The 18,476-nt window shown below is 43.4% G+C and overlaps 1 protein-coding gene across 19 annotated transcripts in view; it reads left to right on the top strand.

The window, feature by feature from the left end:
• The first annotated feature begins 449 nt into the window (after positions 1-449).
• Positions 450-18,476, top strand: part of FNBP1 (formin binding protein 1) — a 92,765-nt gene continuing 74,738 nt past the window's right edge. For all 19 annotated transcript variants that reach the window (XM_058038420.1, XM_058038435.1, XM_058038434.1 and 16 more), the window contains exon 1: positions 450-629. In XM_058038420.1, the coding sequence (XP_057894403.1) occupies positions 606-629 (24 nt within the window). In that variant the 5' untranslated portion in view covers positions 450-605. The remainder of the gene's footprint in view (positions 630-18,476) is intronic.

Below are 18,476 nucleotides of genomic sequence, written 5' to 3'. Positions count from 1 at the left end.
CTCTTTTCCCCACAGATCCCTGTTTTCCCCTCCGATCCCCCTTTCCCCATTGATCCCCCTTGTCCCCACAGATCCCCGTTTTCCCCTCCGATCCCCCTTTCCCCATAGATCCCCGTTTTCCCCTCCGATCCCCCTTTCCCCATTGATCCCCCTTGTCCCCACAGATCCCCGTTTTCCCCTCCGATCCCCCTTTCCCCATTGATCCCCCTTTTCCCCACAGATCCCCGTTTTCCCCTCCGATCCCCCTTTCCCCATTGATCCCCCTTGTCCCCACAGATCCCCGTTTTCCCCTCCGTTCCCTTTCCCCGCAGCTCCGCTCCCCTCGAGCCAGGCCGCGCATGCGCTCTACTGGCAGGGCCGCCCCCCCCGTGCCAGCAGCGGCGGCGGCTCCGCGCCTGCGCAGCCCGGAGCTGTCAGTCGCCCCCCCCGCCCCGCGCCGCCCGGGCCATTTTGCGGCGCGATGAGGCGGGAGCGGCGGTGAGCAGCGCCCGTCCCGCCCGCTCCGCTCGCACCGCCGGGCACGGCCCTTCCCGGGGCGAGCAGGCACAGCCAGGGCACAGTGACACCGGAGCGCCCCCCGCCCGCCCCTCAGCGCCGGCGGAGCCATGAGCTGGGGCACGGAGCTGTGGGTGAGTGCGGGCGCGGGGGGAGCGGGGCTGCGGGAGCCGCACCGGGGCATAACGGTCCGTGCCCGGCGCCGGTGAGCGGAGCCGGGTGCGCTCCGCGCCGCCGCCTCGGCGCAGCTCAGCCCGGGGGTCCTCCCCGCTCCGGAAAGTTTCATGTGCAGCCTCTGCAGGGAAATCCCAGCGGAGGTTCAGGAGTTTGATTTAATTTCTCTGAAGGAATTATTTTTTTTTTAAAAGCTCCATAGCACGAGAGCAGCGGCGGCGGCTGGGGAGCGGAGCGTGGGGTGGGTTTTGTGTGTGGCTGCTGCGGGAGGCTCCGAGGTGGATCTATGGACAGGGGGTCCGGTTTCAGGAGAGGGAGCTGCAGGGAAGAAAAGCCAGATGATAAAATTTCCTGTCTCTGCTGTTAAGGGGCTTCACTCCACGCTGGAGCTGAAGGACGGAGATTTTTACGAGAAGAGTTTTGTGTTGTGTGTAAATAAAGCAGGTTTTAATGGTGCAGAGGGTTTCAATGTACAAAGCTCCTTGATGCTTTTGAGGAGAGCCTGGAAAGTATAAATGCATTTGGTTGACGGTGGAACGTTAATGGAAAATATCGGACTGTTAAAAGGAAAGAGAAGTGGGCAATAGCGATGTGAAAGGGTCCCTTGCTAATGAGAAGAAATAAGGGAAGGGAGATGAAAGAGGTCTGGGAAGGCAGAAGAGCTGTTCCACATATTCAATCACAAAGAGGACACGGTGCAGCCATGTTTGATGGTGGAGCATGGAGCAAACCTGCTGGCTCTGGCAGGGCTGGTACCCGCGGACAGGAGGCTGCGGAGCGGCTCCTCCCCGAGCGGTGGGACAAGGAACACCTTGGGACTGATCCGTGTCCGGGAGGAGGGAGATGGAAAGGGTGTTTTGAATGAAGAAGTCAAGAATAAGTGGCAGAGGGTCATCTGGATTGTAAAGCACTGCAGGATTCCCTCCTGTAGTCATGTGTTTGTGGCGCGAGTTGAGATGCAAACACATCTGAGCTTTTGAGCTGCCTCTTGTAGAAATGGTTATTTTAGATGTGCTAATTGCTGCCCTTTCTGGGTGCATTCCTGGCCCGCTCTGGCAGGCAGCTCAGCATCCCCTTTTGCTGTGACATTGGAGTGATGTTTTAGCCAGACCTGGTTGGACCTATGCAGTAAATTAGGGAGCAGTTGCTGACTGGGAGAGGTTGTTTTGGTGTGGTTTTATATGGCATAGAAAGAAAGGTGATAAATGCTGGTGAAATAGTGTAGTGATGCTATATTGATTCATCAGTGTATGAACAGCTCTGCTGCATGGGAATGTTTCTGGGAGAACCTGCAGTTGCCTCCTTTTTCTGCATCTTGGATGCTTTGGGAGGAGACTGAAGAGTTAGCATGGAATTAAAGTAAAAGGCAGCATAATGTGACAATTTTTATACTGGAAATAAACTCTGAATTCTCAAAAAATGAACTTTTTTTTTTTTAACTCCTAAGACTGCAAGCAATACTGAGGTTCCTGAACCAGGATGGTAGTAGAGAGTAGTGCCTATAAATAGTTCTTCTTCTTTTATGTAATATTTGTAGGGGTGTGTGCAGCCATATACGTCTTCTGCAACAGTTACAAATTGCTTTTGTAACAACTTTTAATCCGATAATTTTGTTTCTGAAATTGTCTTCAGCAGCATCAAAGTATCATTTTTTCAAGTCCTCATTGTAGCGCTGTGAGAAATGTAGTAGGTTACTGAGGAAAGGGGTTGGATCCAGAGAATGAATGATTCTGAAGAAATTTGGCAGGAGTTGTTCCCTTTTAATTTGGGCAGAGCTCTGAAATCACGTCGGTTTCCAGTGCTCTGGGTATTTAGGCCAAAACTGATTTCTTACTCCGTGTTCTCTCTTTCACTGGGAAGGAAACCACACAAGCAACCTGTATTTAATATATGCCACTTCTTTTGTTGATCATGGCATTTCTTTTTTAAACAAAATTAAATTTCCATTTACTTTAGAACTCAGTTGTCTTTTTATTTTTTTTTAATGGTTTTTCAGGAGCAGGTGTGGTAAGCAGCAAATGCCTGTTCTACATGTGACTCATATGTGGTTTGAAGGCCTGAAAGTTGAGGCAAAAGCAAGTGTTTTTAACTGTACTTCAGAAATTTGTTAGAAAAATCAGCAATGTTTGATCAGGCTTGACTTGCACCCTGTATTACTGATCTACCAGGCTGGATGCATGTTCATGATTCACGCTTTAAATTTAGCAAAGAAGTAAAATCAGCTTGCTTTTTAGAGCTCATAGAATGTTAATGTGATTTATGTAGAATTTCTGTTCATTCCTTGGGGGAGAAAAAGCCTGGTTGCAGAAAGCCTCATACTTCAGAAGCACTAAAATCCCTTTGGCAAGGTGTGAGTTATTCCCAAACCAGGCTTAGCCTCGTGCTCTGATGTGAGTGCCTCCTGTGCCTTTGGCTTGCAAATCCTATTGTTGAGTTCCTTCTGGTATTTCACTTGATTCTGGACTTTGGGTAACATCTCAACATTGTCCCTGTGAGTGTAAAAGAACCCATAACAAGTGAATTATCAGATGTCCTAATGCAGGATTTCTATCCTGTATAGGGTGGGGTGCTGGGGATAATGAGCTTGTTTGGGGCCTCCCAGCAATCCTGTGGTGCAGAACAAAACCTGGAGGTCTCTTGTAACCCTGCTTGCAGCTTCTGCCCACCCAAGCCCTGCAGAATCCTTCTTGTTGTACTCCCAACATTCAGGAGCTGAGGAGGGGGCAGTGGGTTAAGGACAAAGTGCAGGCACAGCACCAAAGCATTTTTGTTTTTCACCTCAGTTCAAGGGTGCATTGAGGGCTGACAGGTAGGGGTGTAGTACATATTTATTTCATGTCTGATTCTTGAAACTGGCAGTGTTTTCTAAATACTTGAGTGGAAGTGATAAGTAAAGGTTATGTAGGGGTGCACACACCCACCTTGTTGTACCTTCAGTGCTGTGCTTTGGGGACAACAGGCTGGAAAAGCACACTGGGATCTCCTTCACCTTTTCCCTCTCTTGGCTAATGGGAAAGAACATGGAGCATGGCACCCACAGCTCCTCTGAAGAGCACTTTAGTGGGCAAAATCATAAGTGAGTGTCACACTTCCCACCAGTGTCCTTCTGTGTGGTATGAAGCCCTTGAAACAAGTGGGATTACATTGCAGACTGAGCTGAAACCGACCTCAGCACTTTGGTGCTTGTCTTCAGGTTAGAAAAGGCTCTGGCTGCTGTATTGAATGGAATGAACTTTCTTGAGTGTGACATTTGCTACAGGATGTAGTTTGGGGGAGTTTTGTGTAAATTTGTGGTTAGGTAGCCCAGGAAAATTCTGCTTCTTCAGAACACTGTCACAGCATATCGGGTTCAGGTTGCCAAGTGATTGAATGTGGAAAGTTTGATCTTTTTGTTATGAATGTTTCAGAGGTGCAGATGCTGTGGGTTTGTCACTGCGGGGATTTTTTCCACATTCAGTGTAAAATTAAAAAAAAAAAAAAAAAGCCTGGGGAGGGAGGTGATTTAATCAAGTTTTTCCTTGACCTTTGTGAAAGCTGGGTGGCTGCTAACAGCTGTCACTGTCCTTTCAGCCCGGGAGAAGGTGGATATTCAGTATTTGCACGGCTCTTAATTTGCTGCTGGAATGCAAGGGGCTCTCTTGGCCAACTCCTGAGGAAGTGATACTTTGAGGACCACACCTTTTGTTTATTGGGTGTTCCAGGATGCTTTACTATGAAAACACATGGTTTGTGCATACGGGGGTTTGTTTTGTCTTTTCAAGTTCATTCCACATAGGTGCAACTCAGAGAACTTGAAGGCCCCCTTGCTATTTGTAACTGCTAAATCGTTTCCTCTTAGTTATGCCTCTGTTTCAGCAGCAGAATTTGTGTTTAAACAGCTGTTATCTTGCATTTCTGCAATTTGCTTGAATGCAGCATTGTTCTTCAATAGTGTTTGCAATGGATGGGTGTTGCACGGGGTGGTGACTCACATTTGGGAACCATCTGGGTACCTGGGTGATTTTGACCTTGGTGGCATTGCAAGGGCCTGGAATGGGCTCAGTATTCACACGTGATCTCCAATGAAAACTCTGTTTTCTCCTGCTTGTAGGAGCATCTGCAGGGCTGGATCTGGGTTTGATTATTGATCCTTGAGCAAACATCCAGTTTGATTGTATGCAGCCCTGTAGCTGATTGCAGACCATAGGAATTGTGTGTCATCCCACCCATCCCATCCTCACACCTCCTGCCGCCCTCACCCCCCAAGCTCTTTGGGGTTGGGTTTTAAGTGTTGTTTTCCAAGACTTAAAAGAAAAGGAGAAGGTGTCTGATGGGAAAAGGACGCAAGTAATTAGTTTTGCATGATAAGTCCTGATGAGCTGAGAGTTTCCATTATGGGCCGAACCTTCACAGGTGGGTGGGTGAATGTTGGCCTCTTAAACAATCTTCCCCTGTGGCGATGGCGAATGCCCTTCTGAAACGTCTATTTTATTCTAAATTTGCTGTGAAACTTACTTGTTGACATTCAACAAGTCAACTCCCAGAGGCAGAGCTGGGTATCCCTGACCCTTTTTTGTGTGTGAGTTTCATAGAAACTTTGTTCCTGAGCAGTAACATGTTAGCTTTTGTACATTTCAATGAGTTTGGAATTTCACTCACAAAAATATACGATAAAAGCACCCTAAGAGCAAATGCTGTGAAAGGCTGAGGTCACTAATGAATGCATTTATAATTTTTGCTTGATTATTCTAAAGCTCTTAGTAAAAGTTGTACACAGAGTGCTGGAGATGGGCACTTCAAAGCAAAACGCGCTTTTTATTAGTTAAGTAGTATTAGTTTAGTATTCTGCATAGTTATTTGGACAGTTTTGAGGTAGCAAAATTGTCTGACATTAATATCCCGCATTTCACTCGCTGTTTTAAGTGGTCAGCCTGTGTATGCAGATTAGTGAGTGAGAAATAGTTTATAGGAGCTGAGTCATTACAGAATATCTGCATTCTGCAGCTCACACCTTCCTTCGTGTGCGTGCCCAGCTCAGGGGGGGATTCGGGGCTGCTGCAGCCTCTGTGCTCGTTTATTGTAAAGTTGGTGCCAGCAAAGTCCTTTCCATGAGCTTAAAAAGAGAATTTAGGGTGATGTTTTGCTCGCAGGGTGGGAGGTTTTTGGGGTTGTGTGAGAAGTCCCTGCTGCACCCTTGGCACCTGCAGGAGTGCAAAGATTCCCTTTGGGTACCTGGAGAGCTGCTGGGACTTTCATGTGTGAATGTCTGAGTAATTTAGTTTACAATTCTGACTTGCTTTAAGAAAGAGGATTTTTTATAATATTGTCAAACCACCTATTCTCGTGTTTCCTACCTATTCATTAACGAGTGGGGGATATACGGTCTTTCAGCGTGAGTCAAGACTTGCAGAATTCAGTGTTTTCCCTTGCAGCCGTATTGTGGCTGCTCGAGATCCCCCGCTTCCTTGAGCCATATGGGGAAGGCAGTCAAACACGAGCCGATGTTTTTCTGGTCTCTTTGCAGCTCATTAGTGTTACTCATGTTGTGAAACATTCCTTTACGGCACAATTTCAAAAGCTGTAAAACACTCTTTTAAAGCTGAATTTCAAAAGCTGAGTTCCACATAAAGAGTAGGAGCCATTGTTGCATGGTGACACCTGAACTTAATAACCTGCTTTACATTATTGCCTTTGATTGCTGGACAGGTAACCTGCTAATGAATTTTTGGAAATTCACTTTCATCCTGTTTGAAATACTGCTGCTGAGATTGGTTATACATTGAATCCAGTCCAGCTGTCAAAATCCAATGGTTTGTTGAGTTTCCTTAGTGTTCATGTAAATATTTTTAAATAACTTCCCCCTTCAGTACGATTGTATACTTCAGATGAAACTTCTCCCTTTCACCCCTAGAAACTCTGCTTTTATATTTTTTTTTTTTTCCTGAAAACAGTAACCTGGTTGAATTGGTAAAACACTGTTGTCTCTTGGTGTATTGCAGTCTTTGCCATTCTCTTCAGTCAATGACTTTGGCTCTAAAATAATGAAAAAGTGGTGTATATCTATCTATCTATATATATAGTATGTATGTAGAGGATATGATACTTTTACTCTTTCTTCTCAAGCAGGTGTGGTGGGGTGGTTTGGATCCCTTTGGAATTTAACATGACCACTGTTTGGAGACAAACTCATTAACCTGGTCAATAATTTCTTTTGGCTCAGTCTATTAAGAATGGCTTGTTGGCATAATTAAATAATATATTTCTTCTTGCATCTAAAAATAGAAAAAACTGCAGAAGGGCTTCTAGATGAACTCTTCTGTAAGTAAAGTTCAAGAATGAAATACTGTTTGCCTGGTGTCCATTGCTGATCACTGAAGCAGATCAGGTTGTAAACCATGGAAAGAAACAGTTGTGTTGAATGTTGTCCTTAATTTATTTGAGGAAGAGTCAGCCTAATTGGCAAAACAATCAAAAGAACAACATCAATCTCCCAGCTGCCCTCAGAAACCTTGTAAAGCAATAAAACTTGAAAAGGAGTCACTTGGGAATTAATGTCTGGTTTAGAGGGATGGCCCCCAATGTGCTACCAAATCACCCAGATAGTTCTTAATCCTGAGGCAATCCAGAGTGGATTTTTCTTCTTGTTGTAGCTGAAATAATATAGATTTCTTCCATTAAATGTGTCACTTGGCCATCTCTTGTTCTGTGTTTTTCAGAGTGCTTCTGTTTGGTACCTGAAATGTTTTTATAAATTCAAACCTTCAGTTCTGCCCCTGCAGTGGGGCTGCTGTAAGTGCTGCTGGTGCCATCCATTCCCTGAAGGGGAAGGGTAGTTTGTAGCATTTAGATTTACTCCTCTGGGAATAGCAGGTACAATTTCTCTCATAAATTATTCATTTTATAGTTCAAAAATTAATTTCAATGCTCTGAGTCTGTGGATGTGCAGATAAAGGAGTGCTACCTATGTGACAGGAGAAGGATTCTGGGCATATTCCTTATTCCCAGCTGCACTCCTGGAGATTTTTCTCCCAATTAACACCAAGAATTTGTTTATTTGGTGCCTGGGACAGTTTCTCTGTCTCAGACTCTATTCTAGACTGAGCTGGCAGCCCTTCTTATTGAGAATATATTTAACATTTTTTGTTAAAATAATCTATTTTCTGCTGCTTAAATTTTTTTTCCTGTTAGGGTGCTCAGGCTCTTTCTGTGCCTGCCTCTTGCTTTTTGTGTTTTTCAGAGCAGTTGGGATCATTGGGTTGTTCCCAGGGCCAGTGCATTGCACATGCTGAACACGACACCTCTCTGGTTTTTAGAAAGCTGTAACATTCCCATTCATTGGAGCAAGGTTTGAAATTTGGCAGACAGAAGCTGTTGAACAGGGATATTCCTGCTGCTGTTGTTGAGAAAATATTCCTCAGTCAGACAAACCTGTAAGTCCTTGGAAAAACACCACATTGCCTGTACTCAGTGAAGATGTTACTGACCAGGTTTTCCTGGGTGCTGGCTACGTTTTGGCCTTGGAGGGATTTTTGTGGGGCAAGATGAGGTCACCCAGAGAATAATTGAAGAAGGCTCAGTCTCCTTGCAGGAGAGCAGCCAGACTTGCCCTGCCATGGCTGCTGAAGGGCAGGGTGGAGCTGGGCTGCTCCTTGGTTGGCACCCAGAGGGGGAAGGTGGCAGAACAGATCTGATGGGAGAGCAGGGAGAGGGGGATGGAAAGCATGGCTGCACCAAGTCAGGGTAAAGATCCTTCTGACCACTCTGATTCTTTGTTAATAGCAGCAAACCGGTTCCTCTGTCCTCGTGGACTGGTTCTTGTTGCACTCACTGAGGGTGGGTGAGGTGTGTGGGCACAGGAAAGCACCTGGTTCAGGAGGCTGAGTGTGGAGAGAGACTGGAGATCATGGCAGGATCTGGTTACAGACAGTTGGGTCTGCTTGTCTAGGAACTGTTCCTGTGATGGAAGTGCCAGGGATGATGGATGGAGAGGGTCATTTGAGGAGAGATAATTCAAATTGGCAGTTCTGACAGTGAGGGAGGGAGGACTGGTAGAATGAAGGAAGCAGCAGAAATGAGCTCAGGAGAAGCAAATGAATTTAAACAAAGAAAACAAGGAACCAGTCAGTAACAAGGAACCAGCTTGGATAAAAGCACATGGAGAGAGCAGGGCTGGGCTCTGGGCAGGGTGGGTGGGATTGTGCCTTGCTCTCAGGATGTGCAATGGGATTAGTGCATTAGCAATGGCAAGTCAAGAGTTTGATGGGATCAGGAGAAAGTATAGTGGGTGCACAAGGGGAAGGAATAAGCAAAGAGCAAAGGATGAAGATTAGATAAGAAGTAAAACAGAAGAGTAGTGCAGAGACCTAGCAGTCCTCTTCTGGCTTTGTAGCATTGCTATTTTATGTGGCTTTATCCATGTTGTGTTTAAGTGGAGTTGATGTACTGGTTAGAATGTATACATTGATTTCTGTGGTTGCATTTTGCATCTTTACTCCCTGTGGAAGAGTATTTGACAACATCCCCAAATAAAAGCTTTATCCAGATTTGTGTACTCTGCTGTTTTTCATTCACTCATTCTGTGCTGAAAGCCTGAAGGAATTTTTTGGCAAATAAGTTCAAAATGTGTTTAGATAATATTTTTCACTTTGTGTTATACTCTCTGAGGCAGAGAGAAATGCTTTAGCACTTTCATCTTGTATTTACAAAAAGGAAAAAAATGATTGGCATGGAGCAGGGAGTGAATGAAAGTGCGTTTTCTCAAACAAAAGGTAAATGGGGAAGAGAAATATTTCTTGCCCTCTTGAGAGCTGTTGATCTGTCAAATGTGGGTCTTACAGGAGTGGCAGTCATTAAGAGTGTGTAACTCAGGTTTTGCTGTAGTAAAAGAAAAACTGGCAGTGGATGAACAGGGAGAGCTGTGATAGAGCACTGCAGAAATATTTTTTCACCCATCCTGGCTGTCTCTCCCAAGTATAACAGTCTGAGATCCTTTTGCTCATGTGTAGTCACTGGAAAAGCCTAAAAATAAAGGGTGAGAGGAAAGGGTTCTGTGCTGGTCAAGAGCCTTTATTTCCTTACAAGTCTGTGGAGCTGTGAAACATCTGGGTTTCACACAGGATGCTTTTGGCATGTGTAAGTTAACATTCAAAGGCTGAAAAACTGCACAGCTCTGCTTCAGGTTTTGGTGTGCAAAACAACTCCTAAGCAAATGTTTCAGTGATGGAAATATTGGTTAGGGGCTCCTTTTCTCAAGGATACCACCATCAGCTGATCTGAGAGGTTCCATCCTCCCAAGGCACTGCCAGCCCCAGGCTCAGGGCACCCATCACAGATTGTGGCTGCCTGCTTTACCTGAAACCCAGAATTGCCCCAGCCAAGCCTTTAGGTAGTGAGAATGCATCTCACATGACATGTGTGACTGTGCCTGTCTAAATCAGCGCCCTGGGGATTTACAGCCTTATTTTTGGCAGGGGGGGCTAGCTGGGTTCCAGCTCTATTTAAAGATAAAATCAAGTGTCTCTGGCTGTGTGGATGCATGTGTCCCTCTGGGATGCATTGGAGCAGCCCAGGAGACCACCCTGAAGGGGGAGTAGGATTTTGCATCCATTCCTGATATGGGTGAGCATCTCCCCACCTTCTCCTCCCCTGGATAACTGTTGGGCTGGTTTTATTTCTGCATTGTGGTTCCTATTCTGATTCTTGTCTGCATCATCCTTAGTCCTGTATTAAGAATAAAATTGCTGAAAGCTCCTTTTCCAGAGGTTCAGTATGATTGACATGAAACAATCTTGAAATGGGAAAGCTGTAATTGTTGGCAAACTACAATTTCAGCTAGAAAATGTGCTGGTTTGAAACACATGCACCTAATTTAGGCATCCTTGGAGACTGGGTCTGCATAGTTGTCACTCTTGGAAAATACTTAGTCTTGGACAGAAAGGTATCACAGTGCCAACATTTAATGGTCCAGGGAGTGTGTTGAATTGTTCCACTAACAAAAACCTTTGCTGAGCTAAACAATACAAATATAAATATTTCACTTGGCTATTAGCAGTATTGAAGTACTGGATGGTCGGGAACAGCATGACAGAATGGTGTGCTCCATTCACACAGAGGTCAGAAGACATTCTACATGATATTTATGGGTTTCATGTACACACTTATGGACATTTGGATTGACTTGAATCTGCTGGTGGCTTGGTGTAGCCTTCAGTGGTTTGCTTGTGGGTTAATCTCTGGGAACAGAAATAAATTGAATAGTGACAGAGGAATCAAAAGTCAGAATCCACACTAGGAGAGTTGAACAAATGAAAAATGTCAAAATAATGGAATTTCGGACCCCCCTTTTTACAGTTAGAATGCAAGAATGAAGTGTTTGGGGGTTTTATTCATTGTACATTGACACGTGTGGTGTTTGGGAGGTGCTGGTCAGTGGAGCACCATTGGTTTCCCTCTGGGGACAAGGCATCCATCCAACCTTCCTGGCAGGGGGTGGGATTGATTCTTTAATCAGAACAGCAACAATCCATCCTGAAGCTTCCTCAAGGTATTAGGGCTGAATTAAACAGTCTGGGACTGGTGGGTAAGCCCTAATGCACTTCAAGAAGCTTTTGTGGACAGCAGAATTTTGAAAATAATCAGAAGATGAACCCAAAAGTAACAGAAAAAAGCTACAGGCACAAACCACCCTTAAAAAGGGGACCATAATACATTTTCTTTGTGTGGTACAATTCTTAATGCTCAGATTCTCTTAGGGAAGAAAAGATGCATGAACTATAGAGCTCTATTCATGGCGCTGCATTTAGAACTTGTTTTCTCTGCTTTGTGTATGTGTTCCATAGCTGTTCCAAAAATAGATATGGTTACAAATACCAAATTAGTAGAATTAGGCATCTTAAAGCCAGGAAATATACCATTTTTGAAGCAACAATCACTACAGAGGAAATGTGGGATCTTATGCATATTGTGTTATGCCTTTATTTGACAAAATGTTAAGATTGTTTCCTTGTGTGCATTTGCAGAGTCCATAATCTGTGTGAATTTTGTAAGGATTAAAATGTCGTGGTTGCGTTCAGCTTAATTTGGAATTTTACTTTTCTTTAACTTGGAGGAGCAACGAAACATGATCCCTGAGCTTTAGTTGGTGTAGTAAGTGCTCACAAACAAGAACTAACTACAAAGTGCCATAGCCTTGTTAGATGTGCTCACTGATCATTTTGGATGTCATTCATGTACAAAAGCACTCAAAAAATAAAAGTGAGGAGCCCACATGACAACTGTCTTGGTCCATCTCACTCTGCAGACCAAGCCAAGTAAGCAGTAATTTTATTTTTCCAGAGTGTTGGAATCCTTTTCAAGTATATCCATAAGGCCTGAGGACTTGATGAATTGGAGTGTTTTAGGGTGGCTCTTTGTTAGAGAATTTGTCTGAATTCTGGATGTCCTTGATGGGAACTGGCAGGTGCTGTCATTTTGAGCCCCTGGCTTCAGAGATGCTCTGCCCATGTCTCTACCATAACATAAACTTCCCTGGTCCTGGTGGTTCTTGCCTCACCAGTTTGGGCCATGAATTAGCAGCCAAAAATTTGGAGAGGTGGATTTGAAGTTCAGGCTTTGTGAAAAACAAACCCTTTATTTTCCCTTCCTTGGCTGGAAGCAGTTTTGACTCAACTTTGGACCAGAGTTGTAGCTTCCAAAATCTATTTTAAGTGGAAGGTATTGTCATTGGAACAGCTGTAGAGCACTGAGTGACCTCGTTGTCCTCACTGTGGGAGGGGATGTTCTTGTCAATTTGTGAGAAATTTTCTTTCTTTCCCTGCCTTCTTTGTAGGTAGGTAAACACATTTGTTTTCTTCTTCCTCTCTAAATCAGTCTGGTTCAGAGGCCAAACTTGCTTTCCCTGCTTGGCAGATAAAGCATCTCTTAGATTCAAGTCAGTATCCTCTTTCATATTTTTTAGATGATTCAACTGCTCATCAAGCAACTGCTCTATCCCTGTGTTATAAAATGGTTGGGGAGTCATGGGACGTTCAGGGAACTGAGCCCAGAAGCTGCAGTTGCTGTGTGAAGATCAGTAGCTCAGGCCCATGGAAGTCAAAGGTTGGACAGGAGGTTCCTGTTTGTTCTTTTAACAAAAGCATTTCTTGTGTGTTGGAGCTCTTTAATCCAACAGGCAGAGCTGCAGCCTTATAATGGATGAGATCTGAAAAAAACAAAGGGTAGATATGAGGAAGAGGGAAAGGGGAAGAAGAGGAAGGCTGAGATGTTGTTGTGCAGGTGCCTCACACCTCAGTCTTGACCTCTGCTAAAGAGAAACTTTACTTTCCTAATGTTGTGCAGCAGGGCAGGTTCTTTGTTTTAATATCCCATGGTTTTCCCATGTCCCCCCCATGCATCTTCCCATGAGTAGATTATTTATTCTCCAAACCAGTTTGTTTTGCCTTTCTTGCATTACTCATAAGATTTATCTTATCATCTTGTACTTTAGAATTTGCAACATTTGTTTCCAAAGTTGCTGCCTAAAGAGCAGTGTGATAACCTCTCACAGACTTGAGTCTCACAAGTGTCACATTTAGCCAGGGTCCTGTAGGTCAGCTGAATACACCAAGCAGAAAATAACTTATTCTGGGAGACCCAGAGCACTGGAGAGAGACTTGATGATGGTGACTTAGCAAGATAATAAAACAGCAAGATACTTGCAAATTTTAAAAAAGTGTTTTGAGGTGATGAGTTTTCATTTGCTCTGATGAGCTGTAATAGCCAAAGCTAGGTGTTTCTTCCACAAAAATAAGGACTTGTCCTTTAATATATTCTGCTTTTGAGTAAATGGCTAGTACTGTCTCATTTCAGTAATAAATTATTTGCAAATCCATCCAGCAAGACTTTTGAGGAATGCCTCAGTGTCATTTTTAAAATGTCAATCCTTGTAATGCTTGGGTTTCTGCTTTTATTTAGTAAGTGCAGTGATTAAAGTACTGTATTGTTCCAGACCCCCCTTGTTTTGTTTTGTTGTTTTTTTCATTTAAATATTTGTTTGTTTCATGAACTTGGATTTGATGGCAATATTTTTTGCTGAAGTTCCCACCCCCTTGTGCTGGGTAAGCATTGTGCAATCCAGGCACTGGCAGTCCCAGTCTTGCAAATTATATGACATGAATTAAAGACAAGTAAGATTGGAAGGATGGAGCACAAGACACTCAAGGATGTGGAAATCCTCAGGCTCTCCCATCTCATGGCTCCTCTTGTCTGGGGTAAAATATGGCAAATTCTCTTGTGCTCATGTTTGTTATGTAAGTTCTTCTGTATTGTCAAATTGTAATTAATGAACCGTTACTGTAGTCTGGGACAAACAATAAAATAGATATCCTCTATTTATTTTAGGTATCTTTTGATATTGAAAATCAATATAGCAAGCTGATAGTACAATATATTTTAGGTATTGCAGTGTTCCCTGGATGTTATAAGTGTGTGTGTCTGACAGCCACATTTCAAAGAGTTTTTTCAATGTACTAATTAATTCTCTTCAAATAAATAGTCATGCAAAAAATGAAATACAACATCAATATTTAATGGCATCTGCTTAAAACCCTCCCAATCTAGACTTCTGAAGTTGTGTGGGGGTGATATTCACATATCCCTGATAAAGGGAGGATGGAATGTGTGTGTTTTCTTTTCATTTGAGGAATGAATTACTCCTTAAAAATGTGATTGTGAGGTGCCCTACATGGCCCTGTGCAAAAATAATGTAGGAATCAGCTTCCTGTGGAGTCTGTGGAGACTGCTGCACTGGGAATCCTGTGGCTGTTACCAGAAAGGGAGATTCTGTTTCCTGGAGGAGTGACCTGGTCTCCACCTTGCAGGCCTGTCCAGTTGCAGCAAGTTTGCAGAAGTTGCACTGAAAATGAGCTGCAGTTCTTCTCTTCTGCAGGAAACAGTGAGCCCAAGTGCCCAACATCTTACTGTGCACATCACATTGTTTCATGTTCCTCTGCTGAGCAGCACAGCAATGAGCTGACCTAAATTCATGGTTCTCTGGTGAGATGTCAGTCTGCTCTTAAGCTGTTTGCAGCACTTTTATCTGGGAGCTGGCTGTGTTTGATGTTAGTGCTGTGTTATCAGCTGCTGATGTTAAATGGAGAATCACTTTTCTTGTGAAGAAGTGAATTTGTGACAGATTTGTGAGCAATTTGTGGGCACTGTTTATGCCAGAGTTGGGGAATCCATTATTTTGTGGAAATGACAAGCATTTGTTAGACTTCCTCCCACAATAATGTCAGAGAAGAGCAGCACTGTGCTTGCCATCCTCTTTTAATGCTTCATGGTTTGTTACTGCTGTGATAGGAAAACACAAGGAGCAGGTTGTAATGTAAGCATTCCTTGTGTTTATTTGCTGGTGGTGCTGTGATAGCCTTCCACTTGATCTTCCAGGAATGGGAGAAGAGTGGAAATCAGGGTGACATATCTGTAGTTTTACTCACAAAGTTCCACCCCATTTGCTCTGTGAGCAGCATACTTTGCCATTACAGAGTCCTAATAAACCAATTAAGAAATATTCCTGTAACACACACTGTGCTGTCACACTGACCCAAACTTAACCAGCAGCTCTCCACGACAAAGATTTTAATAACATTTAACCATGGTTTGTGTTAGTCCTTTGACTAAGCACATCATGATGGATGTGGTGTGGTGGTCTTGGTTTTGTTTGCCCTCAAGACACAAGAATGCTTTTTATTGCTGTCCCAGTAACCAGTGCAAAGTCCAGCAAGCAGCTTTACACTTGAAGAACTGTAGCACCCTTTCAGGAAATATCTGTGGCGCCTCAGATTTTTCCAGCCTGCTCACACATTCAGAACCCCGGACAAGCAGCTTAAGATCTGAATGAGATTGTTCACCAAACGAGTTGGTGCAGCATATTAATTTGCTGCTGCTTCTAAATGCCTGCAGTGTTACAAGAGCCTGCAATGGCACTAAAATACCAGGAGCTTTGTTGGCTCTAAACTCCTTAGAAGAGAGTTTTAAATTCTTGTCTGCTTGCCGTAGCCTTACCAGCTTTATAAAGAATTTGGAGATCTGTACTTCAGAAAGGTTCTGCATCCTGGCCTTGGGAAAGTTAGTAAGAGCTTTTCCTGGTAGTATTAATTGTCTTGGAGCTTGATTGTGCTCTAGGTTTTACTCTATAGCTGATTATATGAGCCTTCTATTAGTGCCTTTATCTAGATGCCATTGGATATGTTTATTGCATGGTTTTATGCATAGGATTTATGGTGCAAAAATATTTGCCTTTGCAGTTAGGTAAATGTCCTGGGGTGACTTTATGGTGCTTGTAACATAATGTGGTTTTAATGAGGCTGGAGGCAGCCTCAACCTCATTTTATGTGTATTTTAAGTTACTATTTAAATGCCAGAGTAGAACTGATATGACATTAAACTTTTTTTTTTTTTTGTCTTTGGTGAGACAACACACTCCTCCTCAAAACCAATATTCTGCCTGGCAGCTGGAACTGTTGTCAACAACTGCTACAAGTTTAAAACTTTAGAAGTCAATTTTCAAGGTCTTGAAGTAGATTATTTTATTTAGAGGCTGAACCAAATACTTTAGTGAAAGCTAAAAAATCCAGTGTTCCATGCTGTCCCTTGTTTCTCTGTTCCTGGATTTAGGCAAATATGTACTTCTAGAAGATGGGGTGGTCAGACTGCTGTGACCCAAGTGTGGTTTTTAATCTTGGCTCCAATAGGCACTGCTCTAAATTGGGTAGTGATTTTCTTCACAACTTTGTCTGAAAACTATATTAATAGGAGGCTATTTACTTATGGTATTGTAAAGATATTTATTTCTTCAAGTGCAGTGAAAGCTTGAAATCTGTATCATGGTGTCATCATTGTTACAGCATGAGTTATAAAATATTCACATGTGGTTTTGGAACCTAAGGAAATGAGATTGTTGTCACAAGAAAACTGGATTACCCCTTTTGCTCAGCCAGACTGGCCTATCCAGCTTAGGAGCAGAATCTCCTTGCTGAGGGAAGCAGTCCTTACTTAAAGGATCAAAGGATGTTGCTCTTCTAGCTCAGGATGGCAAAATGTCATTTATTCCTAATGCTTAGGTTTCCAAGCCATATTGGTCAAAAGAAACTGTAATTGTTGATTTATTTCCATGAAATATTCTGCCTGTTTTTAGTTGAGAGGCCGGAGGCTGTGCAGGGAGCCAGACCAAAAGGTTTGGACAGTGTGTAGCTGCCCTACTTTCTAGAAACTGTAATTTCAGGTTGTCTTGGCTGGCACAGCATGGTCAGCAGAGTGAACTTGAGCTTTGTGTGCTGGGGCTGGGAGTGTGGCTGTGCTGCAGCATCCCTGTGGCACAGGCAGCAAACCACACCGTGCTGTGGCTCCCCACGGGGCTCTGATTTCTGAGAGCTGGGCCCAGCTCTGGAGCTCTTGGGGTGAAGGCAGCACTCAGCACAACGAGGCTGCTGTTAGACAGGGGAATCTTTGCTGCTGCTGCAGCTTGCTTTGAATGCTCTCTGCTCAGGTGCTGAAAATGGATGGGTGATAGAGACAATTGTGCTGTGAACTCTGGTTCTGCACAACTCTGGTTCTGCACATTTCATCAGTGTCATTTATGGGGCAGGGAACTCTTGATTTCTTGCATTTTACAAGGCTGGGTGACACGTGGTCTCTTTATTCTTGTGCGAATGTTTATTTAGTGTGATGGAGTTAAATTTACCTCTTTCTCTTTAGATTCTTGCAATTGTCATATGTACTGTGGAGAATGTCAAGCATCCCTGAGTGAGCAGCCAGAATGACTCTGTCACAATCCTGGCTGCATTGTGCTGCTCTATTGACTCTGCAAACCTGAAATGTGTGTGGGAGAACTTTCTCTTGTAGTCTAGCATGTAATTTAATTGATGTTTGTTTGGTAATTTGCCTCAGATTAAATTATTCATTGTCACCACTGAACAAATGCTTTGTATGCTTCTGGTGGGTCAGCATTTTGCACAATGTTTCTCCCTTCTTATTCCACCTACTTTGATGCATTCATTTCGTTTTGCTGCAGTCTTAGAACTGAGAGCAACTTCTGTTGGGAGAAGGGGGAGACCCAGTGGACTTTGAGAGGCTTTGTGCAGTGATTATTTGGTTAAGGGAAATGCGATTACTTTTCCTCAGATTTAAACTTTGATGTAACACAAACTCACGCTGCAGTTAATGGGAGCTGTTACCTGAGGATAAACTTCATAGAAATGTCACAGAAGTGAGCATGTGAGAATAGGAAGATATGCTGTCTTCCTCCAAAGGATAAGAGACTGAAGTAATTGAAGAATTATTATTAATAGCAATTCATGCTTTGATGCACAGGTGGATGTTTCTGATCTTAGCAAGATGTGTCAGTGGTAGAGTTGCCACATTAGTTTTGGTCTGACCATATTTTAGCTTGGTAATTCTGTGGCTGTACAGGTGCTGTTGTCTTTTGTAGAGGAGGAGTAGCATGGCAAGGATCAACATAAAGTCTGAATATTTTATGCAGCTGGGATCAGACTGAAACAATGTTTTTGTCAAAATTGAGATAAATGGCCTGACTCTAGGACATTGCAGAGTGCAGATGCAGCTGGGGTTAAGCTCTTACCTGAATGTTTATCAGTGAAAAACTGAGAGGAGAAAGGTATTGGGTAAAAGAAAAATGTGTGACAGGATGTTAGAGGTCTGTCTTGGTTGCCATTTTAACAGCTACATGAAGGGCCAGGTTTTATTGTAATAAAACTGTGTGAGAAACCCCAATAGATGTATTTAAGGCACAGAATCTCTACAGCTTTCTTTTGGCTCTTTGCTTATATTTC

The sequence above is a fragment of the Melospiza georgiana genome, chromosome 20 (genome assembly GCF_028018845.1).
Source record: "Melospiza georgiana isolate bMelGeo1 chromosome 20, bMelGeo1.pri, whole genome shotgun sequence".
Lineage (NCBI taxonomy): Eukaryota > Metazoa > Chordata > Aves > Passeriformes > Passerellidae > Melospiza > Melospiza georgiana.
Note: the sequence above shows the minus strand (reverse complement) of the source record. Positions and strands in the feature narration are given on the sequence as shown.